The sequence below is a fragment of the Thermobia domestica genome, chromosome 3 (assembly GCF_964235325.1).
Source record: "Thermobia domestica chromosome 3, izTheDome1.hap1.1, whole genome shotgun sequence".
NCBI lineage: Eukaryota > Metazoa > Arthropoda > Insecta > Zygentoma > Lepismatidae > Thermobia > Thermobia domestica.
This window is the reverse complement of record NC_137456.1, coordinates 123,286,128-123,313,157: the sequence shown is the minus strand read 5'-3', so window position 1 is coordinate 123,313,157 and position 27,030 is coordinate 123,286,128. Positions and strand designations below refer to the sequence as shown.

General features: G+C 34.4%; 2 protein-coding genes across 2 annotated transcripts in view; both read right to left on the bottom strand.

Annotated features, from left to right (window-relative positions):
• Tsp74F (Tetraspanin 74F) overlaps nt 1-24,943 on the bottom strand; it is a gene marked incomplete in the record, with an annotated part of 101,852 nt that extends 76,909 nt beyond the window's left edge. Inside the window, 1 exon segment of the mRNA XM_081751607.1 lies at nt 24,841-24,943.
• LOC145680694 (uncharacterized) overlaps nt 24,841-27,030 on the bottom strand; it is a 357,368-nt gene continuing 355,178 nt past the window's right edge. The window contains exon 9 of the mRNA XM_081751599.1: nt 24,841-24,943. Coding sequence (XP_081607725.1) covers nt 24,869-24,943 — 75 coding nt within the window. The 3' untranslated portion in view covers nt 24,841-24,868. The remainder of the gene's footprint in view (nt 24,944-27,030) is intronic.

Genomic DNA, 27,030 nt, shown 5'->3' with positions numbered 1-27,030 from the left:
GTTCTCTCGTAAATTTAAGGTGAGTATACATCATATACACCCCATTACATCCCTGGAAAATGACCCAACGGCAAACTTCATTCAGTGGAGATCAGTCTCTTAAATAATAAAGTGCTTAGTTGTTATCAAGGCTAGAATTTCTACGAAATGTGTTTTTTTATATATTTTTTATTCTGGCATCTTTTTACACTAATTCAATACAGACATATTTTGAGTCTTATGAACACGATATATATATATATATATATATATATATATATATATATATATATATATATATATATATATATATATATATATATATATATATATATAATGAATATTTGAACTATATTTAAGCTTTAAGTCATATTTGGACCCGAAGTAATATACAAAATTATTTTTGATCATATTTAAAGTGAATTTCATTTATTGCTCAGAAATATGTTTGCCAGTACAAACATTTGGCACTGTGTAACTAAATTTGAAGGAATCATTACGAGGAGGTCAAAGTAGTTGACCTGACATACCAAAATCACTTTTAAAAGAGAAATAGAAACGTCAGGTTTTGTCTATCTCTGTCTCTCTTTCTCCAGCTGTACAAAAATCCATAAAGTCCAGTTTCGTTGTTGTATATTGGCGGAAAACACACCATCCATGTCCAGGAGAGATTTTCAATATACGGGAGATGAAAGTAGTACTGCAAAAATACTGGGTAATTCACATTGAGCACGATCGGAGATACGATCCCGGGAAATTGTGTCCCGGACCCAGACTATCTCCTGAAAATATCAGTGGTACTTATAACAAGATTCGCCTTTTTACTTTTACACTGACCGTACGATTATTTTTCAAGTATGAGGAACATTTGACAAGTTCACACAAGTTGGAGTATTTTTTGTCATAGAACCTGGCATCATGGAGTTTCAAGATCCCTCAAGTCAAGAAGTTGCATGGTTTTCAACTGTAGCGGCATTTGAACATTTGCTTTTGGGAGAGAGCGAGTGGAGAGGAAAACTTTCCGATATGAGTAGTTTCAGGCTTTTCATTACTATACGTACTAACATAGTATTGATTAAAATGTAAGTATAACTCAGGTCCTTTTACTCCTACAGCCCCAAATACGCATCTGTTTTAATGCTATTAGATAATAGACATCAGAGTCCTAGTTGTTTTATTAGAGAAATAGGTACACAATAAATATAAATTTAGTTAGAACTTGCATTATATTTCTCAGCAAATGCTTAGGGAAACTTATTCATTTTGGGGGGAAGCAATCTGCATCAAGAGTTTAATTTATCAGCGTTACAATATCATAAATATCTAACTCTCAAGTCTCTACTTTGCAACATGTTCTGTAAAGCCAACTCTCTTGAAGGCGATATAATTTAATGGGAAACAGCCTATACTGTCTGGTCGCCCTGCATTATAATTTGTACCCTGGCCAACTGCACCATATTCAAACCAATCAATGAACTGGATGATATTTGATACTCAATGATTCTTGAATTTCATTCAGAAGTATTTTACTTACATCTCACTCAATAATATATTTTTTTTAAATACTAAATCATTGCGCAATGAAATATATTAAAATTATCCTTTGATTTCACCAAAATTTCGAAGAACTTCTAAAATAGGGCAGAATTGACGACCACCTTTGATATGGATATGGTCTGCCAGGGTCTCTTCTAATCTCTAAGGCCATGAAACGATTGTTCCATTATTTTGCCTTTATACTATTGAAGATTCCCTACTTCCCGTCCTTACGAACCACTTCTGCTAACTATAGAACGTGCTAATCACTGGATTAATTCAGAGCTAAACCAATGACAAAATTTCATCTGCCCATATCTTGAAAACTATACTTCACACTGAAAACAATTGTGGTTTTATTGTTAGCGTAAGCGCCTTTGGCGTGGGAGACATAGGTTCGGTTCTTGGTGGTGGCTCATGTGGTTCAGATCCGATATTAAGCTGTAAGCTCAAGTCTCATATAGCCACGATGCTGAAAAGGCCGCTAAAATACAATCCAACCAATCAACCAAAACTTCTGACTCTCTTAGCTGTTGTTTTCGTAAAAACCAAAACAAAATTCATGACATTTCACAGGGTAGTAATCTAACGATATACGCATTTTCCCCACTGTTCATATATTATGTAGTTCTCTGTGATCTTACGCTAAAACATATAAGTGTGGGTCTAAGTCAATATAAACAGCAGAACATAATCATGGATGTTTTCTTTCTTTCTGTCTTTTTTTTTTCAACATCATGTTCTAAAGAATCTCCAAATTAAAAAAAAAACTTTAATTTGAAATTTCCAGATGCTATTTTTGTGTTTGAGTTTCTACATATACTTACAACTATTCTCTTCAAATCTGTTTGTATTTGATGTGTCTTGACATATAACTACGCTATACTTGTTCCTAATATTCGAATTTGTGCGTAGTTACTATGATGAAATAAGTCCAAACTAAAGCTGAATAATTCTAAAATTAAGTAATTCTTTTTTTGTAATATAAAAGAAGATGCGCTTCTCGAATATCGGGATAGTTTGCAACCCAATGAGGATTTGTTATTATTAACTCGTTTCTTACTATTTATTAGGGTACACTCAATGTCTTTAAGCCAAACAAACTAAAATTAGTTTACGAAAACGCTGTACTTACTTAAATGAAACACTTGCTTACAACAGAAGAAATGAATGAAGACTTCCCGCACAACACAACAAAACACCTGTTATCTTTTAACAAACTAATGTAAACTTCCTTCCCACTGCTATTTAAAATGAAAAACTTTCACTGCTGATTGCCTCCAGTGCAGGCGATACTGACAAGTCAAGTAAACTCACTGTTGCGCCTCGCTCAAATCGGAAAGACAATCCACGCGCCGAAAGAACTGGAGAAAATATACCAAAACCTTCAACGAACGATGATTTGTGAAGGCTCGCTGCTCCACCGGACCTTATCCTATACTCAAAGCTACCGCGCAAGAATCCGCGCGCATGTTACGCACGGATCGGTTGTAATGTATACTACAACACAGGGACTACAATACTTTCGTCTCCATAGTAACCAAACTCAATGGAAGGCAGAAATCGTGACTATGATTTAAAACCTAACCCTCCAAAAGTGTGTTCTTTTTTCTCTTAATACTTTACATTAAATATTTTCCCACTTAACAGTTGTTTTACAAAAACAATAGTTTAATTTACATAGACAAAATAATAAAAAGATACGACTTTCAAGATTTTTCGGATGAAGTACGTTTAACCTAATTATATTTTACTATATGTTTTTATTAAACCTGTTCTTAAAAATTAGTGAATTTAAAGAAAAAAAAATGAATATGTCGAATTCTAAAATCTGAAAACCCTAAAGCATAGAAAGTTTTAGATCAGTTTGTATTTTATTTCTCTCAAAAACATATGAACCTGTTATTTAAGCATGTAAATCAAGATGATTGCTTGAAAAAGAAATCTACTTCCGCTAAAGGAATTTGATAGCGATTGGCAAATTGTATTCTACATAGATTAAAAAAAAAGAATCTCTTGGCGTAGCTGACCATGATATTTTACTAATGAAACTATCATTTTTAATTTTAATTACGAGCCATTAACTCGCTGTTACGCAAAGTAAAGAATATGTTATTTATAAAGGTTATATCCGTGAAAATTTTGATAATATTTTATCAGGAGTTCCAGAAGGTTCAAACCTGGGAATTTTGCTGTTTAAAATGCCCTAGAATATGTAGAAACATGGTGTGACACTATTAAATTTATTTCAAATATAATCAAATGAAATATCATCTCATTTACTAGATAATAAATATATGAAGTTAAGGTTAGTTATAGAATAATTTTTTATAGATCCGCAATGACTAAAAAAATTCTGTATTTGTATTCTAAAATATTGTAAATTAAACATCATTGTCATATCCAAACCAACCTCGAAAAGTGCATACAAAATATTGGCTTCGTTTATCATTAAAACCCTTTCAAAATTGTATTATTTCTATGTTATATCTCAAAATCTGTGTTTTTTTATTTATTTAATATGAATACTGAATTAAGTTTGAATTATGTACATTGTTATACCCAGAAGTAATAAATAATGTTTATCTTTTTATATTGAAACAAAGGAGAAATCTCCACGATTTAGTATTTTTCATAAAATTGTTAATTGTAATATCGATGCACTGAATTACATTTTAATATAGAATTGGTCATTCCAACATCTAGAACTAGATTTAACAATATTCGTGTTTGTACGAAGGCACAAATTGTCATAAATCAACCTTATGAAGGGTAAGTGCTTCTTACAATAACATAGAATCAAAGGCTATAAGATATTAGTATATTTTGGATAGATGATGATTTGTTTTTATTAAAATGTTATGTTCATATGGATGGTCAATTCCTTTCGTCAATGAGATCAAGGAAACCCAAGCTCTAGAAATATGTCATTTTCGCAGGTCGATTCCAAATTTGAGTAGATTTGCAAGTTTTTAGAAGTGCTACGTTTTGAATTAGTTTCAAGTGTCGTTTTGAGCCCATAAAATTAACATCGTCTATACGACGTTGGTAAGTTTAAGTTAGGCAACCAGTAGAAGATTTATATATAGCGGGTTGACGGACATTGCAGGCGTATTGCTTTAATCTGAATAGTGAAACCTACAACATAGTGGCAACTACAAAGGACTGTAGTGCCACAATGTGGTGTGCTCGGATGTGGATTTATAAGGGGAAAAATATTTGCATTTGTCAATATCTATTACTTCTTAAAGTTGACACAAACTCACCGCAACATATTTGTGTTAAACGTTTGTCTATAGCAATTCATTCCCATTGTGACTCCTCTTCATCACTTGTATCTGTAAAAGGAGATATACGGATATAGTGAAGAAGTGAGAAGAAGATTCATAATTATACTGGAATGATGTGCTGTGTAGGTAGCGCAGATCAGCTAGTTAGTTTTTAGAAGTACTGCATGTAGTGCAATAAAGAGAATCCTTAGATACATGAAAACAAAGAACAACTTATGTAAATCTGTATCAAATTTTTTTCCTTTGTACTAGTATTAATCATAATCTTACACTCAACATTGCAATTGCCATAATGCACGTTATGATTAAATAAACAAATAAATAAATAGATAGATAAACTATTATGGATATGCGTATATTTTTAGTCTGCATCAAGAATTTCAATTTAGTCTTCAGTTCTAATATATGAAGATTCAATGCATACTTTCAGATTACAACATAGTATAATAGACTCAGAATTCCATTCAAGATTTAGTCTCGGACTGAAGCCTATTTGATCGGATTCCAGTTTAAATTATAGGCTCGTACTTTCATAAAGGCTCGTGCTGAAAAGAACTTTATATCCTAAACAAAGGCATTATTATTATTATTATTATTATTATTATTATTATTATTATTATTATTATTATTATTATTATTATTATTATTATTATTATTATTATTATTATTATTATTATTAAGTATTCATTATATTCATTAAATTGAAAATATATTATGAAGGCGTTCCCCATACTTTTCGTTTCAGTCATGCAAAAATCGATTTCTTAGAAAAAGTAATTTCCTTGGAAACAATTATTTTCTATTATTTGAAACCTTTTACTTTGTTTGTTAGTCTTTTTATAGCACCATATATATATACTGGTGGGAATATCGTCTATTCTACCACTAAATTTTGTCAATGCTTTAATCTTACTAAACTTTACCAGTAACTTTGTATGCTTAAATTTAATTAGGTTCTGCCTTATGCAGAGTCGTTTTGACATATGGTTAGCATCATACTAAAACCCTGACTACTACAGAAAACATATGTTAGTCAATTTCTTTAGTATTTCACTAATCAACCATCAGAAGGACTCTGCATAAGGCCCATAAGGTTTTGAATACTCAAGTTTTCTGGACGGTATATGTGCTCTGTTGGGGCTCCGTACTGCTATAAATCCTTGCTGTTCTATTCAGTGGGATTCCATGACTATACTCCTCAGGGGCGTCATTTAGGGGGGAGGGAGGGGCAATTGCCCCCTGAATTTGAGATTTATATACACTTTATCAAAAGAATAATGGTAAATCAGTGAAAAACGAGAAATTTTACTTAAATCAAGGGGTCTTGCCCTCCCCCCAAGCAAAATCTGAAATGACGCTCCTGATACTCCTGCATAATTACATTAGGTTGACATACAGGTGTATTATCCACTTGTGATGATTCCGGGACACCTTCTCTATTGTAAATATTTCGGTCAATCTCATTATCATTCTGGTGACTATTCTTGAAATTCAAGAATTTTCAATGCAATTCACGAATTTGAGCAGAATTATTATCAATTCGTTCTTTAATTTCATTAAACTTGCTTTTTAAATGTTACGACAATTGTTCAAATTTAGGATTTTGATTTTGTTCTAACTGCTCTAATTTCCTTGTCATTTTGCTGTGAGATTCCTACGTAGCTATTAGAGTTTGCTCTAATTGTTCCAGTTAATATTCCATTCATTGATTCTAACTGACTTGACAATCGATTCGCAAATTAACTTGCTACTTGACGACTTGATTTTAAAATCTACCTGCTATAAGGATTTCACACAGCCTATCAATATACAGAGCCGTAGCTAGGGGAGGGCAAGCGGGGAAGTTGCCCCGGAAGCTAATAGCAAGAGGGCTGCGAGCGAGCAAGAAGAAAGAAAAAGTGTTGGATATGAGTAAACGACGCCTCGCCCCGAAAACATATTGGCGCCTTATTAAATCTACATTGTTATCGGTTATAAAGAAATAGATTTGTTAAAAATTTTGTTTTTCGCTCTGCTCGCAACTCAAATGATTTCAGTTACAAACCTTAGAAAGTTATTATATATGATTTGTTAATGACGGTATGATATACAAGGTGCCGAGTAATGATTCATAGTCTACTTAGGAGCGTTTTCAAAATAAGAAACGGTCAAAATCTGAAATATGCGTTCGGCATTTTGATGGCGATAAGTTTGCTTGAATAATCAGGCTTTTCTATATAATCAGATTAATCATAACGCTGAGAATGAAGGCTTTGAGAAATTCGCAAAGAATTCCTTCTGAATTTCTCTCACATTTCACAAAATATTTTTGCTATAAAAGAATCGAAATTAAAATGCTATTTGTGTGGTCACATACAGAATAAAATTACAAAAATTTACAATTAGTACTGAAAAATAATGCTGTCACCCAATTTGAACATTTTAAAGGCACATAGTTTCTAATAAATTAAAATTTATTTTGCAGATTTTGTTACAAAAATAAAATAAAAAATAAACATATGTTTAAAACAAGTCTTAAAAAATACACGTATTTAAAACGAAACAACTCTGATACAAATTAATCATAATTTTGGTCTGTCTCATTAACCATACAAATTAATCATAATTGTGGCTGTCTCGTTGTCCATACAAATTAATCATAATTTTGGTCTGTCTCATTAACTACACAAATTAATCATAATTTTGGGCTGTCTTATTAACTATATAACTTAAATCATAATTTTGGGTTGTCTCATTAACAATACAAATTAATCATAATTTTGGACTGTCTCATTAACCATAAAATTAATCATAATTTTGGGTTGTCTCGTTGACCATACAAATTAATCATAATTTTGGTCTGTCTCATTAACTATACAAATTAATCATAATTTTGGCTGTCTCATTAACCATACAAATTAATCATAATTTTGGTCTGTCTCATTAACCATACAAATTAATCGTAATTTTTGGCTGTCTCATTAACCATACAAATTAATCATAATTTTGGTCTGTCTCATTAACCATACAAATTAATCGTAATTTTAGGTTGTCTTATTAACTATATAACTTAAATCATAATTCTGGGCTGTCTCATTAACCATAACATTAATCATAATTTTGGTCTATCTCATTAACTATACCACTTAGCCTAAATCATAATTTTGGGATGTCTCATTAACAATACAAGTCTCATTAAGAATAACAGTTTCATTCAATAGTTGTGGATTGATTACAAAAATTAAAAGAAAAATGATTTGTCAAAAACCACACATGAGAATTTAAAGTTATCCATATAATTTTGTTCAGCTCTATGAAAACTATCGATTGATGTATATCTCATAAGAGGAGAAACTTTCTGCAGTTATCCGCTAATAATATCGTAGATGTAAATAAATAAATAAATAAATTCGTGTTCATTCAAAAATAATTTCTTCTTCAATGATGAAATAATTCTGCTTTGTAGTCCAGGATAATACAACAGAATTTACTTTATATAGGCACGTTACTTTTCTGGAACGTTTTCCTCAGTTTGCTAAATTTATTTTAAAGAATTCAATTTTCTGATGTAATAGCTCTAATACAACAGTCACATTCAGAAGATAGGAATGCAAATAAAAATAATATAATTGTTACTGAGGAACAAGGAAAGTATTAGATATGTGAATAAATCAATCTTTTTGTGTAGCAGTGTCCTTTAGCTTGTCTTGTTAAGTATGATTCATCCTGTTTTGTTGCTTCTAAAATATCCTTTTCGGTATGACTCAAGACTTTAAATCTTTCCGACAAGATCGGCTCTACTGTACAGGACAAGGTCACCCCATGGGAACTGAAACAATCACAGCATCCTTGTAACTTCTCTTGAGACATTTATTTTTTCACACTAAAATTTAGTCATAGAGAATTTCCAAAGCCTACGCGATGTCTATGCTGTTGCTATATATCTGTACGGATAAATAAAGTACAATTATCAAGCAGAAAGCAAGCGATTAACTAACTAAACGAGGACTCCCTCTGGGCTAAATGTTAATCATTCTCCAGGATATAATCTCCAGTGGAGTAGGCTACATTCCCGATGGAACGATCTCCACATTAATTCCACATCCCATACAGTTTCGTGCTGCAAAATGACTGCTAAGATGAACAATAAATCTTGGTAGATGAAAAAAATTCCGATAAGAATTATTTCCATTAGTTTCGTTAAGAAGCAAGACCTTCTAAAACTTACAACTTAGTTGGCTTATTGATTTGGAGTTTAGAGCTCGCTCGTTCCATTCAGCACCGAGGGTATATAAGACGAAGACCTATAGCTTTACATGGGATCCAAACTATAGAGTTCCACTGAGAATTAAACCTGGGTTTCAAGCAACGAAGATGCAAACGCTAACCATATTTCCATGAGGGATTTACTTACAATTTTGAAACAGATGCATTCATTAATGGAAGCTATAATATCAAAAAGAGAAATCACGTTCGTGGACCCTGTTCACGCCTAACTGTAAGTACAATAACTAGTATCAGTTAATATGTGTACAAAACAACACTATCGTCCAACCAGTAGCGTATCCAGGATGTGTGTTGAGGGGTGGGGGCAAGTGCTGTTATAGGTACATATAGAAAAATTACAAACAAAAAAATATATAAACATAAAAATATATTAAAAAATTACAAACATCAAAGTACCAAAGTACATTGTCAGATCTCTTTCCCCGACTCCAACAGTATCAAGCCTTGTTAGTGCAACTGAGTGATGTACTGCCGTAGAGTAAACATGTTCCATATTTAGTCTATGTAGTGCATAGAGAAATGGCAAAGTTACATGCCTCAACTCCACGATGAATACGAGCATCTATAAGTATTGAAAGAATTGATGGAAAAAAAGAGAAGAAATCGGAAGCTAAAGGTGTGCAACACCGCATTAATCAGATATAGTGCACTTTGTTAAGATGTTTCCAATATTTTAATATACACGGGACTTGGCCCTGGTCGGATATGAAAAGTCGGTTGGAACAAATAGCCACTAAATTGTATAACATCCTCTATATTTTTTTAAAGCTTAAAGTATATTAATTCAATAAATTTAACTTACCAAAATTAAAACTCCCAACCACAAGCTGCTCCAGCGACACACAGTTGAATGAAATATTGTATATTGAATAAAGCACAGTAAGGTATCACACAAACCACACACTCTTTTGCAGTGTATTTGTATTGAACGAAGAAAATACGGTTCAGTCTACAATATGAATGAAGTATAGTACTGTATTTCATAAACACGTTTACTAAGCGAAGAAAAGCACATTTGGGTTGCTTGTATGATATGTTATTGTTGTGGAGCACTGAGCGCAGATAACGAAAATGGCATTTCTTGGAAGATGGACGTTTAAGCCGAAGGACGGTTAAGAGGAAGTACACTGTATATAGTAATAAAGGTTTGTTTATTGTCAAAATAATGGAAACTTGTTTTTACATGAGAAACGTAGGCATTAACAAAATTAGACGTTCGTTGCTTGCAAACTACACAACAAAGTATGGAGAGATGTACAGGAATCGCCTAGTATGTTAGGAATCACCCCCAAAGATATTAGGTTGACTTATTCGACTTACATAGTCCTACTTTAGGGACGGGAGAAATTTTATTGGTACATTTTAATATAAACTATACTCTTCCCCCACTATTTTTTATTTATTTATTTATTATATCCGAGAGGCATTCCATGGTCACTTTTTATATTTCTCCTGTTTCGTTTCTTATTTGTAATGTTGGGAAAAATTCTTTGAATTTCGCACCTTTATGTGTGGTTTCCCAATCTTGTTGCAATTTTACATTTATTATTGCATCTAGTTCTTCTCTTTGTTTTGGGTATTTCTTCTATCACTAATATTTCAATAATTTTAATATGTACTAGCTAAACCTGCTCTCTCTACACAGCGCATCATTCACATATGAGCATGGATCTCCTTGTCATTCCTCACAACATCTGTACATATCCTTTTACAGACACAAGCGAAAGACGTCTTGATAAAAATCGGCAAGGGCTACCATAAAGGGGAGATTTTTTCGATTTTTTCGATTTTTTCAATATCTCGTTTGCAACATTGAGCTAACTTCCGGTTGGAGTTTCTAATTCATGTATGATCAGTGTTTTCTTTCTTCTTGCATACAGTATGTAATAAGCAAATACATTACATACGCAATTTATTATAATGTCACTTATATATAGTGTTCATTGAGCAAAACGCTCCAAACAATAAAGATTCATCTTAGTCTGGAGAAATGGTTATCCTTCGTTTTTCATTATTATTTAGCCATGAAACAAACGCCTGAGAGATATAAAACCCCTATTTATAGTTATGTTGTGCTGGAATGTATAACTCATAGGATATGCCACTTTACTTTCTTAAAATTTTACGACTTCCTGTGCACTCCTTTAAAATGTAATAAAGAAATAACGACTACGTTTGTTAAACATTCAATTAGAACTGGACAATCTACACAAAATTTGGAATCGACCAGCGAAAACGGCATTTTTCTAGCACTTGTGATTTTCGAGATCTCATTGTCGAAAGGATTGGAGATAAACATATAAACTTTTCTTTGGATACAAACATATAAATGTAGCATTTTAATACAGAGCGCAAAATTTCAGTCAGACGCACTCGCCAATCCAAAAGTGATGGTTGCTAGTATCTCTCACGTTTAAATTATGAGAGTCCCCTTCCCCCACGGCCTTTGAGATATTACATCAGGGCATAAACTTTCAAAGCCAGTCAGATTCAGGATAATCAATTTTGAATTGGACAATTCCTATACACATTAAATAAATATCTTCGTTTGTTTAATTGGTTCTTTACTATTCGCATAGAGGCACTGTTGTCGATGAATTTCACAGCTAGGGCCAGATGGAAGTAGTTTGTCCCTTATACATCTTCATTGACTAATTGAATGGAAAATGGAAAGAAATTTTTTAGTTTTACGTCCCATGGTTAAGCCGGTTAGGCCAAAGGAGACGGTGATTATGAGAAATGAATGAAATGGTGGAATGAAGAAAGTGGGAAGAAACGGGATAACCCCGAGGAAACCCACTACAAAGTTCACTTGGTGGGAGCAGGGTTTCACCAGTGATAACGATATCTCATGCAAATATTTATATTTTTAAAAATATTTTATATATTTACTTATTTTGTTATTTATCATTGACATCGTGATGAGACTGGTTGATCTATTCTAGGCACCTATTCTAGGCATCTATTCTAGACAGCTGTTCTAGCTTCAAACAGTGGGAGGAAACGATCTCTCACGTTGACGTGCCAGGAGGTAAAATATTTCTATTCTATTGAGGATGGGAAATGAGGGGCGAATTACAACGTTGTGACGACTTCACATTCAGTGTTTTCTCTCACTCAGTGACAATTATTTTCGTGCGCAACACAAAGTGCGCAGCGCTGTGAGTTTAGACAAAACCCACACCTACTGAATACTGGTCGCCAGTTCTAAATTTCTAGTCGACCGAAATTTCTGGAGACCGGAAATTTTGCGCCCTGTTTTAATATATAGATTGCTTCTTCTTTAATCAGTATGTTGTTGCATGTCTTTATGATCTGGTATTCGATTGGATCTTCCATTGTTAATATTTGAAGGGATTCTATCGTTAATGTTGAGATTATTCTGAGTTCTGAATAGTACCTCTATGAATTTGTTGTAATTTTTGTTTCATTTTGAAGTTAGCAAAGATTGGGATATGCCCATATTCCTGGCTCACTGTTATTATTGACATTATTATTGTTTTGTTGCACAATTTAGGTTGGTAAGAATGAAATGTGAACCGAGGTGAATCATTTTCAAAGACAAAAAAAAAAAAAAGCTAAAATACAAGTACTTGATTAATCAAAATAATTGCCGTTTACAACCACGCACTTCTGTCATCACTCAGGCAGCGACTGGATTCCGTAGCGAAAGGAGTCTGGAGTCTGACAGGGGAACATTTCGATTTAGTGAATTCGATTGCTGAGAATGATTGCTAGCACTGGATTCAGCACCAAAAGAAACACAGAAAAAGAGGGTGTTTAGTGGCAGACCTTATACAGGGTGAGAGATAAATGAGGGCAAAATACGAAGATAGAACATAGAAAATGTCTGGAAATGCCACTTTAATTTTGAAATGAGTAGAGGGATTGAGATCAAATGTTGGATATGAGGAATGCATGCAGAGTTCCACTGATCAAACGCAATGCGAATCATGGGGGACATCTGAAAAGCCTCCATGTTGGAATTAGCGCAATAAGAATATACGGGAAAGGGGCCATCATGTGACATATGGCTCTTGACGCACACCGTCTATTGAAGTAAATAGTGGCCAATACAGTTTGATACCTCTGTTTAATTGCAACTGTTATGGAATTTAAGGATTATTGCGTGGTTGATACAAAAATGGAGACAACAGTGGGTACATTTGGAAAACGATACAGATGGACAATCGGGCTCATCACAACTGTTTCCAGTATTGAAATTGAAGCAGTAATCGACAGGTGTCATGAATGCGCCAAGTGGTGTTTGCAAATATCCAGTTTTGTAGAGAAGCCATATCTAATCATAGCTTGGAACCTTGCTACTGTAAACTGGAAGTGGGTGAGTGATTGCAAGTTAATGAAGTTGTCACAGTTTGACAGAATAACGGTGTCTATTATATATTTTACGAAATTCTTATATGGACGGAAGAAGAACACATCCAACGGTTGTATGAGTGATGTGCAATCATCAGGGATAAGGAGTCGAGTAAGTTCAACATTGTCCGGTTTCTGCACCAACTCTTCATTGGTTCTCCATGAATCAACGAGGAGCAGCAGTTTTATCTGGTCTATAGTAGCGCAGAAAATATCAGTCATGGACTCTTTCAGGTTGTCCTTTGTCATACCAGCATGTGAACGAACATTGGGTGGATCGGGACGTTTGTTGGCTAGAAAGTGGCCTCATTCACGTTTATGGTTGTTCCTCATTCACGTCACCTTTACGACAGTATTGCTACATTGCAATAAGCGTAGAACACCTGTTACAGAGGTATCAAACTGTATTGACCACTGTTGATTTCAATAGATGGTGTGCGTCAAGAGTCATATGTGACATGACCCCTTTCCCGTATATTCTTATTGGTCTAATTCCAACACGGCTTCTTTTCAGATGTACTTATGATTCGCATTACGCCTATTCAGTGGAGCTCTACTTGTATTTCTCACATTCAACATTTGACCTCAATCCCTTTACTCGTTTAAAACTTAACATGGCATTTCTAGACATTTTCTACGTTCTATCTTCGTACTTTGCCCTCACTTATCTCCCACCCTGTATACGGTCTGATACTAAACATCCTCTTTTTCTCTGTTTCTTTTGACGATGAATCTAGTGCTAGCAATCATTTTCAGCAATTGAATTCATTAAATTGGAACGTTCCTTCGTGAGATGCAAAAAGTCCTCAATCACACGCTGCACCGTCCAATCATCAGGGAAGATCTTTCCTCCCAAGAAGTGATCAAAATGCCGGAAGAGGTGGCAGTCGGAGGGGGGACATCAGCAGAAAACGATGAGTAAGGTAGGATTTCATACTGTAACATATGAAGAATTTGCACCGTCCTTTGAGCGACATGTGGGCATGGACTGTAGTGCGATACGGGGACATAATGTTTATTGACCATTGCTGCAATTTAGCGGTGAATTTTATGTAATGATGGTTCTGCGTCGACGGAGAAAGACATGATGGAGCACACCCCATAACAGCAGCAGCAACTTTTGTAGGTTGAAGGCTGACTTAGGACACTATTCTGTACGTTGAACACTACCCAACCACTATCCCGACCGTTTACTATCGTCGTAGCAGATCCATACTAAATGGGGTGTACAGATCCATACTAACTTGATGCAGGAAATTTTCCAAGTTATTCCAGAAGCGCACACTTCCAGACAGCGATTCTTGTCGGCTAGTGTTGTAACTCTTTTGGCACCCATGAGCCCAAATTTTCACCTTACTGATTACATGAAGTTACCAAACGACAGTGTATGCCTATGCCTGTATGGTATATGCCTAACTCGTCTGAAAAAGCACAAACATGCTTCTGAGGGTCTGCTTCCATGAAGTTTCTCAGAAACTCATCCGAACATGATGTTGATCTTTGTCCACGGAGCTCATTTCGCAATGCTGTGTCACCAGAACAAAATTTGACAAATGAAGGGCGAATGGTGCATTCATTCGCCAATCCTGGCACGAATGTACTGTTAATGTTTTTCTTTCTTTCTTTTTTCTTTTTCTTTTCTTTCTTTTCTTTTTTGGAGGGAGCATTGAGCAGAACATCTCAATTTGAGCTCGTAAAGAAAAAACACTCGTAATTGTGTTCTCCATACGACCCTGTTCAACAACGAACCGCCTCCTGTTATCCCGGATACCACAGTCTATTTGCTGGACGTGTACTTTTTGACGCTAGAAGCGTGACCTTAGTCCATTCATGTGTTGTGCAGTTGCTGAAATGAGTTTCCCATCAGATGTCAAATTGCACATTTCATTTGCACCAAGGAAAAAGAATTATGTGCATTAGAAGGATGACAGAAATCACGGATATTATCACGAAAATATAAGTGTTTGGCAGTGGGATGGGCATATTGCAAGGGGGAAATTATGACTAAAGGACAAAACCAATTATTGATTGGTTATCGAGAGACAAGAAACGACCTAGGAATCTTTCTCATGTGTCAGGTGATGAAATCAAGAAGCATTTTTATCAATCAAGAAGCGTCAAGAAGTCATACTTATACAATTTTCACGTTTTTATCCAATGTTTTAATCAAAACTTTCGAATCGCTAAATTAACCATCAGTTCATAGGGGAAAGGGACTGAAAATTGAAATGTATTGACGTCCCATTGTTATACTGTTTAGGAAAAAGAAGGATGGATGGATGTTCTACGGTATGAGTGTGAATGTTGAAAGAATTTATGAAAATGGAAGAAAATTCAGGGATCTCCAGAAAACCTGCAGATATCATGACGATGAACTTGAGATGAGCGTTAATAACAGTAATTCGAAAGTCAATTGGCAAATCTGGAGTTCTTTCTTTTCTTGTTGTAGGTACAGGTGTGAATATAATGCATAAAGAAATAGTGGCTCACAATTTCATACGCCCCAGCTTGCCATGACCTACTGTTATTCCCCTCCCTCTTTCGCTGGCTTTGCCTTCACCTGAACGAATAGTAACAAGGTCATCCGAATACAAAAACATAACTTCTTATCGTGTCATTTATCGATGAATTGCGTTCACTGTTCCTTTACCTCCTACTCGCTCGTGCAAACAGCAGAAACACCAAGAATACTTAAGTAATAACCGGAATTGCCGATCAAAGTTTTGATCTGTATACCCTTATTAATGATTATTGTTATTGAAAAAGTGACTCATAGATCTGTCACATAGCTCTGAAGATGTTGCCGCTGTATGGTAACGAAAGCTCAGCACAGTAACACTCACTCTGGCAGCAATCCCGAGAACATTGGATTAATAGTAGACGCCAGCAAAGCTTCAAGATCATATTTTTTCTCCCTTGTTTTCTCCTTAATTATTATTGATTTGGAGTTCAGCGTCCGTTTCAATAGAGAGTCTATATGAGACGTGGGACTACAGCTTAACGTGGAATACGAAACACAAGTTTTCTTTCTAATTAAATCTCATATTAGACGTTTATCTACTTTCTTCCCGAATTGTTTATATATCCGAGTTTCATCTTTTTGTTTTCACTATTCTCAGTCATTTCTGTGTCGTGTTTTCCTCTACGAATCTGTAACACAGATTACTAAATAACAGATATTTGCTTGTGTCACTTTTATTTTTATTTAAGTTATTCGTAGTTCGAAAGCTAGAATAAACGACATTAACTGAGAGTATTATTATTTTCTTTGTAAAGTTTAGAATTATTATCAACACAAGCAAAAGAGCTAACTGTAAAAGATTAAAAATGCAAAATAAATCAATGTACACATGATTTCCAATATCTCTTTGAATTCAGCCTTGAATGTGGGTGAGCTAGCAAGACTTGTGACAATTATGACCTTTATCGGTTATGTAGGTAATTATAAATAACGCTACAGAAATCATCTAACCACAACGAGTTTCAAATGGATATCAACGACGAACACGAACTCTTTAATCAATTAGATTTAATTAATGAAGCTTCCGGTAGTTGTCATTTAACATATTACTTTTATTGATACCTACTATATTAGTTCGTTATTTATAAATGCCATTCATTAAAATACACTTTACGCACTGTTAAAAGAATTGCGAAAAACAACTCGTAACACACATTTTGCAACATATTCAAGATGAATATTACAAAATTTAAAATTATTGACAATGATATCACAAGTAACGGTGATTAACTCTTGTATTATCATAAGTTGCTAAAAAAATTATATATATATATATATATATATATATATATATATATATATATATATATATATATATATATATATATATATATATATTCATGCTTTCGCTTATATTTTACAACCTATTAACCTAGTTAGTGTTATTTGTATCCCTTCAACAAAACAACTGTGTACAGTATAACAGTAATATAATTTTGATTCGAAATTGTTTATAGTATCGACCAGGAATGGCCAACCTTTTAAGCTTTAAGTACTACTTTTCGTTTCAGGAATCACTGCCAGTCTACTTATATTAATATACAGTAGATCAATGAAGTCCAATTATAACGATCGCAAGGGCCGTAATCAGGCCCGTAGCCAGCCCAAAAATGTACGGGGGGGGGAGTAGTAGATGTAAGAGATCCGCCATATTGATATAATTAGAGATTCGCCAAGTATAATCGACATGAACACTATCGTACTTAAGGCTGTACAAATTTAGTAATGTGCTTTATACTGGTTATTTTTAGCATGATTAATGTACTCTTATACTCGCATTGTGCAAGAACAGAGCATTGCCTACCACCTCTCCTAACTTGTCTTTCGTATAGTACAGTGATTCTCAAAGTCGCGTTAACACCTCAAGAGGAAGTTCTCGTTTCCAAAGTGAAGGCAATAGACTATTTAGGAGACGTTTGGGATTTCATGACCTCTTAGACTTTTTTTTCTTCTTATTATTGGACGAGAGTCATTAAGCATTTTGTAAACTGTCAAAACATTTAGATTTGTTTACAAATAATAATAGAGATTCTTCAAGGCTGATTCTTAGACTGCTTCGTTCAAGTCTTATGTTCAGCTTTGAACATAATGTGGACTGGATTCGATGAAGGGGAGAGTTCAGAACAATCACATTCAACCAAGGAAGCACTAGAGTCGGAAAGGTTGAGAACCAGTTGGTCTTCGCATTGGCCACCCACGTTATAGACTTTCAATAGTATAAGCCTCTATATGTAAAAGAAGTTCTAATTGACTGATTGGTCAACGCCCAGGCCAAACCGCTTACGCTAGAAATTTGAATTTTGGACAGGGTATGGGATTTGTGATGTAAGGTCCCACTAAGAAAGTATTTTTGTAAATTCGACGCGAAAGGGTGAGAGGTGGCAATTATTATCTTATAATTGCTATATCTTGGAATCTCTGATGGTATATGAATTTCTCATTTAAAGAAATAAGGTATATGAACTTCTCATTTAAAATAATTAGACATGTCTTTCTGTATTTTTTTTTTTTTTGACCTAGAAAGGAAGAAAAGGGGATTAGAAGAAAGAGAGATGAGAATTACAATTATTATAATAAGATATTTATATCTAGAAATGTCTTATGGTAGAGTCGGTATTTGAACTTCTCGTTTAAAATAATTAGGCATGTGTTTCACCGTGTGTTCAAATTTTGCCTGGGAAGGGAAAAAAAAGGCGGAGGTTACACGTGTTAAAATTTGAAGGCCACATTTCGAAATTTGTTAAGGTTAGAGACATGAAATTTAATATTTGAATTTTTCATTTAAAATAATTAATGACGCGTTTTTATATTTCCCCTAGAAGGAAAGAAAAAGGCAGCTAGAAAAAACAGAGTGGAGATTATAATAGTTAAAATAAGATAGCAATATCTCGAAATTCGTTTCCTAAGATGCTTACATTTTTAGCAGCTCTTTGGACCTTTATGTTAGAGATGAAATTTGGTATTTAAACTTCCTTTAAATCTTGAAACCTCTTAAGGTTAGAGGCAAGAAAATTGAGGTTTAATCTAAGTTAATGAAAGATTCCCATGCCATAAGCGTCGGTACGCAGCTATCGTGTCGCCAAAAATTGGCGGTCTCGCAGTGACCATCCACGGTGGCCCCACTTCCGTTTTGAAAATTATACCACTAGCGGCCCACCGCTAGCAGAGATGCGACGAAACGCCAATGAACCACAAAATTACTCCCCAAATATGTCAAATCGTCTATATTCGTAATTTCTTAACATTAAGGTGAGTCTAAAAAACATTTAAAAAAGTAATAAAAAAAAGACGCAAGGGTAAGCGCGAACCACCAACCTTAGGATTACTAGGCCCATGCTCTTCCGACTTGGCCACGAAGGCGAAGAATAAAGTGTCGTTTTTAGAAGAATAAATCGTTGAGATCTTTTTAATTTGGCTAATCAAAGTGCTCCTTTAACCGTGTATATTCGACGATAACCGTTTGGGATCAGATAAAATGCGTTCGCCATGTAATTTTATAACAAAATGACACGTGTCTATTTACTTTATTTCATGATTCTCCCATATTCACTTTTAAATGATCGGTGACAGTTACCATCTAAATTCATACAATTATACGCACTCATCTCAAGATTTTTCACTTCATGATGAGGCAGGGGTTACTCTTGACCCTGGAACTCATTTTAGGAACAATTCGTTAGGAAAAGATAATATAAAATAATAACCGGATGCACATGACTGGCGACAGTTCGTGTTGGTCCCTTCGCGATTCTCCGAGACGAATCGAAGGAGCGCGGACCAAAATGAAGTCCTCGCTGCTACGCGGTGGTAACTCCAACACCCCGACTCTAGATATCTCTTTCGACTCGACGAAACCCTGCCGCCAGTGGCAAACTAGCGAAAGTCCTTCGACGCGTCACTATGTCGACGATCAACATTTACCGGCAAGTAGGCCACTAGCTGTTGGCGACGTTTACGGCATAGGGATGTGTTTCCCCGATCTTTGATGTTGAGTTTGATTTTGAGTTTAACGTCCCTTTCAGCAGCGAGGCTCTATGATATTATTTGATGTTTTCCTTAGAAGGGAAGAAAGGGAGTTGGTGCAGTAATTGTTAAAGTAAGTTAGCCATACCTCGAAATCGCTTAAGAGTAAAGACATATTTAATACGAGTGTTTCAGCGTTGTCTTTTTTTTTTTTAATCCCTTTGAAGAAAAGAAAAAGGGTGGAGGTTGTAAGTGTTAAAATAAATTGGCCGTATCTCGAAATCCCTTAAGAGCAAAGATATGTTAATTAAAAACGTGTTTGAGTGTTTTTGATGTTTCCTTTAGAAGGGTAGAAAAAGGGCTAGAGTTGAATTTTTATAATAAAATGAGTGGCCTTTATAGCTACGATGCAGAATTTCAAATTTCCCTCAGGGTAATTACTGTATACAAAGAATAAAAGTAGTTATACTTTTCTATCAGAGATATGTCCCGGAATGAATTTCACCCTGAAATCACTGGTTCCAACACTTTCGATTCTGCAAAAGGATGGAGCGAAAGATCTACTGCCGTCACTAATAATGAGCAGAAGGTAATAAGTTTCATCGTAACAGAGAGATTCGTCTCGGTGCTGATGTCTTTCTCGGTGCTTATATTACTTGAAATCCCAAGACTGAAATTTTGTAGTTATGAGATTAAGGAATTTTAAAATTCCGAACTCCAAAATTCCTTAGTTCAGTAATTGGAATGGTTACGATTCTGAAACACCATCGCTCCAAGAATTCGATATAGTAGGTCAACGTACCGTCGTTACGCATTCCGAAATTTTCGGCTGAATTTCTCAAATTCCGGAATTCCGACCTTCCTAAATTCTGAGATTCCGAAGTTCCATGCTAAAGTTTCTGATTCTGGAATTCCGAAATGTCGGGCTAAAGTTTCGAGATTCAGAAATTCCATAATTCCGAGATTTCAAATTCTGAAATCTCGGAATTCCGGAATGAGTAGATTTTTAATTCCGATTCCTGAATGTAAATTTTCATTTCGCAGTATTCCGGAATACCAGAATCTGGAACACCAACTGTGTATCATTGTTAGGAGTATATGTTATCTCTAGGGGGGAAGTTAATGAAATGTCATTTTTTTCTTCTTGTATCGCGGACACAATGTTGATCAAATACAGTTAACATTACACTTTGCTCTGAGACAAAAAATGGTAATCTTAAAGTGCATTTTTTTTGTATATTTTCTCAATTTTTAGCTTTTCGGGCAGTTTTCTTTTTCCGATTTTAGGTCTTTTTTTTGTCATTTTCTTAAGTGTCGGCGATATTTTTGTCATTTTTTATATGTTTCGTTATTTTTTATTATTTTATTGTAACTCTTTTGATTTTGGCAATATACTCGATACTTTGCACCGAGGTAAACACATTTCCTCATAAGATGACAATATACAAGCAAATGAAAGAGGCTCTGAACTACAGCTATTAGTCTTTGTTTTTATATTGTCAAGACAGTGGTGATGTACTGCAACCATATGTAAGGAAGGGGGGAGGGATTTTAGGTTTTCATTCTTATTAAATATTTCCAAAATTTATTTGTGTGTGTGAAATACCTTTAAAATCACTTCTGATGTTTTGGAACATGGACTATAAGATACACGTCTTTATAAGGCAGGAGCGTTAAAATCTGTAACGAATGAGAGAGAAATATAGGATGAATCTAGTAGTGGTTCAAAAAATTAGATGGGAAAGAAAGGGAGCAATGAAGTCCGGAAATTTTATCTTTTTTACGGGGAAGGAAATGAAAATCACCAACTAGGAACAGGATTTTTCGTTCACGAACGAATAATATCAGGAATTAAACGGTTTGAATTTGTTAATCATAGACTTCCTATTATCACTCTTAAGGGTCGGTGGAGTGATATTATTGTCTAAAATGTAATGCCCCAACAGAAGATAAGGATGACGATAAGGAAGACGGTTTTTAAGAAGAAGTAGAACGGGTATTTGACCAACTTCCGCGATACCATACGAAAATTCTTTTACGGGATTTCAATGCGAAGGTAGGATGAGAGGATATATTCAAACCGATTATAGGGAATGAAAGCCTCCATAAGGAAAGTAATGACAACGGCGTTAGACTCGTGAATTTTGCAACATCCCAGAATCTAATCATAAAGAGTACAAAATTCCCATATCACGACGTTCATAAAAGCATTTGGACTTCACCAGATAGAAAAACACGTGATCAAATCGACCAAGACAATCTAGCATAATTGGTGTTCGGTTGTTCAGAGGAGCTGACTGTAATACTGATCACTACCTGGTACGTAGCAGCGATAATAAGGGAGAGATTATTGTTGTTAGTGTTGTAAATAGAAAAAAAATGTTCGTATTTTTTCAGAAATGTACGTTTTTTTTTAGAAAAAAAAACATTGCCTCTCGCTTTTTTCTATTTTTTTTTCAAATAGTTATTTGTAATGCATTTTACGTCTATTTCTTTACGGACAATTCTTTTTAACTCAAAAACGACTCAGGTAATTTTTTTTGTTTATATTTCATAAATAAACATTCGTCTAGCAACCCTACAATAATAATTTCTCATGAAAACAAATACAAGGGGTGAGTTGCTCTTGGGGGTAAGTTTTATTCGATATGAACATTTCCGGAAAGCCTATTATGATTGTGATCGATAAATACAGGTTTCCGTAATAAGTAGAGAATGACATGATTCAATTTAAGAGTCTGACATCCTAAAAATAATACAAAATTTACCATTTTTCTTTTGCTTGTTTTTCATAAGTGAAAGGAGGTAATGAAATGCCACTTACCACAATCATAGGTAATGTTATTCTACAGCAGAAAATATGACCCTAAAGAATTTTCAGTGTTGCCATCCATAGAAATTACAGTATTGTCAGAATAACATATCCCTTAAAATCAAAGTTAAAGCAGCAACTAGAGGAACGAACTCAACTGCATTTGGTTACGTATCATGTTGTCTTGGAATCCTGTGAACTACTTTTTAAATAGCATTATTATTTAATTTTAATAACTGAATGTTAAAACTATTTTGTTATTACAAACTAAATACAACTATTATTTCAAAAGTAGAAAAATGGTAAATTTTGTATTATTTTTAGTATGTCAGGGTCTTAAGCAGCAAGAGCGAGAAAGCTGAGTACTATGACCCGTACCTTTTATATTTCTTATTTTGTGGACAAACGAAATAAATTTGAAGGAAGCCAGTTTCTAATCATCTAAAGACTTTCCTCCTTTATCTGCACAGCACTTTGAACAGTTTTACCCCATGCAAAAAGGCTGTATTCACCAACTGAAAGTTATCCTACAATGAGGGGGAGAAAGGTTCACAACGAAGCTTGGCACGGAAGAACTGATCGATCTCTTTCTTTCTCCCTTCCTCAGGTGTCAAGTTGGAAACAGGGTTCATTGCTACGCATGCATTTAGATTATTTCTTCCCTTGCCTTCCCCAACATTCAAACAAACGGCCTTCGATGATCCACCAGGTGAATGAACTTGAGGGACGCGCAACGCATGCAATAAATTTCAGTCAATATCAAAAGTCAAAAACCCCTGTTCTTATCTATATTACGGTCTAATACTACGTACTGCAACAGTTATTATTGTGTTTTTCTTCCTAACAAATAATAATATATAAAACGATTACAAATCTCCGTTTTTTTTAGTATTACAATCTAATGACTCAGATGTTCAACAAGTTACTCCACACTGTTTTGGATAAGTACTGAGAGTTTAATAAAAACAAGTCCAGAAATAGTCTCGGACAGTGATGATTTCTGAGGATTTTTCCCGGGGGAAGGGGGAATTTCAATACACAGAGGGTGAAAGTAGCATTGTGAAGATACTGGTATCACACGTTGAGCACAATTGGGGACATGACCCGTGGATACCCCTCCCCCCCGCAACGGGCCATCCACTGAAATCATCACTGGTAACGGACATCGCTATCTACTTACGTACACCTATGCTACATAGACTCAAATACAGATTGAAAAAATAACTCAATTTCAGGTGAGTACAAACAAGCACCAGCAGTAATCAATAAGAAGATAGTAGCACATTTCCATTATATCTACTATGTACTTTTTAAGAAGCAGGGATATTTACAACTTACATCAGTCAGATTCAAGAAATTGCTACTGAAAAACTGACCAAATACAAATTAAATCAATCATCAGAGAGTGAACCACGTATTTTGTTGATATTTTGCATTATTAATTATTTGGAGCACTATTTTACATCTTTCTAATAAATAAACTCTTTTAATGATGAACGAAATGAATTCCCAAGAAAATCCACGGTTCGTTTTCTGATTATTCCTTCAATTTGTCGGGCAAAGTTTTTCGACATCCACCTCATGAATTTGGTTTCTTACGAAAAAAATATCGTTCTCTGGAAATAATAAATTAAGAAATAAAAAATAATTCGCTGAGAAAATGCGAGAAACATGCATTAATCCATTTTTTACACACATCCTTAAAGAATAAGTACTGAGTTAGTATGTATGTTTTCTCAACCTACAGTATTTCATATCACGACCCCCCTTTCATCGCGTTCTCTTGGCAGCTGGTTTCATTATTGCTGCTTACTGCTTGTAAAATCTAGTGAAATCACACCAGGCACAGGATTCACACTAGCGTTCATTTTAGATTTATTTCAATATGCATGTTTTATTGTATTTGTATTTCAATATTCACTTTTTCAGCAGTTTCATTCCTCTTTTATTGCATTGTTGTTTAAAATTATTTGATGTAGCTATTTGACAATAAGTAGGCCTATGGATATAAAAATGTCAATCAAAATAAGAAATATCAAATAATATTTAATAACAAACCTTTTCCACTACTATATCCTAGCATTTATCTTTCTTACCTTCCTTTGTGACTTCCATATATTCCTCTTAGATCCTACAAGGGAATCCGACCAATAGATTGAGAACTCTTGTTATACAGTATAGCTGACTCGCATAGTTCGCCTGCAATTTTAATTTTCGTTTGTTAGTAAAGTGCCGTTATTATAATATATTTTATTTTATTTCTGTTGAATTTCCGCAAATTTCCGGTTTCGCTGACTCTCAAACTACAATTATTTAAGGAGGCATAGGGTTGCCAAATTTTTCAGAATAAAAAGGAAAATTTTACTATTTTTAGGAACAAGAAAGACGTTACGTGTTATTCAGAATTTACACATAACAAACACATATATAATTTCACATGGTAACGAATAATATAAATAGAAAACTGACAAGGGACATCACCCAGGTCTCCGGCTCTGATTTCAATGAAATTTTGTTTTGTATGCATTATTTGTGATGACAGAAATTTTTTGCCATGGTGCATGTTTTCTATTTTTTATAATTTTTAAGAGTTTTAATGTGGTTATTAGAGATTACTTCAGAAGTCCCATACTGCCCTTTGTAAACGGAGTGTTAATGAAAGAACATCCATGTAGATACATATAAGGCCTAGGGGGAGGTCGTATGGTAGGTATGTCCTTGTCGGCAGCCATCTTGAAATCCGCCATTTTGATTTAAGATCAAGTTTTTAAATGGGAATATAGTAATATGATACATAATTTCGGGCTAGAATTTAAGCAGGAAAACAATGGTGTGGTTAGTTTTAAGATACGCGCATTTGGGGAAAAGGTACAGGCATATTAATTGTTTATACTTACTATGTGCGTAAGTCCCTTACCTCCGCTTCTAACCTGCGTATTAATGATAATAAGTGGATAAAAGCTTCGGTAATACTAGAGGCAAGTGTTACGATAAGGGTAACCTTGACGGCAGCCATTTTGAATTAAAGTTAAGTTTTGAAAAATGAAAACCATAGCATGTGACACCTCATTTTAATAACAATTTTCCCCAAAAAGCCAATGGTATGCTTATTTTTGTTCTATAGTTAACTAGCACGAATTTAAGACTGCTTCTAATGAGCACCAAAAATCCATTATTCGATCTTTCAAATTGGTAACACTCCTAATTTTCACCGCATGTTTTAAGATTCCAAGATTCCAAGATTCCAAGATTCCAACTGCATTTTGCAATTGCTGCCATGGCTCATGTTTTCTAAATTTATTAAATTTTTTAAGAGTTGTGATTTGTCAGTTCATGAATAATGTTGGGATAAGCATCCATCAATCTTTCTGAATTTTGAAGACTTGCAATATAATTATTTATTTCAAACCAGAATACATGAGAAGCATATGGACCTATGTGACGTAAAGAAATTCAAATTAAATTATAACTACGGACCGGATTTTAAGGTGCAAAAATGTGGTAGGAAAAAGGGAATAAAAGGGGCTGAAAAATTGTTCAAGAAGGTGAAAAAAAGTGCTAATAGGATGTCTTTATTAAGTGCTATAGTATACAGTTACGTGAACATTCTTTATTCATTACACCAGCAAATATTGTTAAAATCTTGGCTTTAAACATTTTACATAAACTGCAAAATTGTTTTACTTAATCTCAAACTTGTACAACATTCGACATTCTTGTAATAAAATTGTGGTTAAAACAAACTCGGTATTTAAAAAAGAAAACATAAATGTAGTAATATTGTGACTTGAGAAACCGTTACTTACTACTGGATTCTCAGCAACTAGTTATACTTGATTATGCACAACATTTCTATGTTTTCGAATGTTAGTTTCTCTCGCTTGGAGCTTAGAAGATCCTTGTACGTGGAGAAACTTCGCTCGACATCAACGGAAACCAGTGGTAGACATCTTGTAAGGACATGGACAAGAAGATCAGTTGACGTTGCAAAGGTTTCTATGTCCGGATTGTCTCGCAAATTCAGTTCAAATTTATCCCTAGCAAATCCATCAAGATTGCGTCCAAATTTATGAAATGTTATATACCTATGTAAACTCGATTGAAAATAAAGCATATTGTTCTGTCAAAATTTTTTAAAAAAGAGAAAAAGGGACAATAAAGATGCTGAAGGCTAAAAGAAGTAAGAAAAGGGAAATTTTATGAATCTAGCGAAACAGGTGCAACATCCATTAAAAAGGTGCAATAAAGTGCGTTCATTTCAGTTCGTTTTATGCCCGAAAATAGAT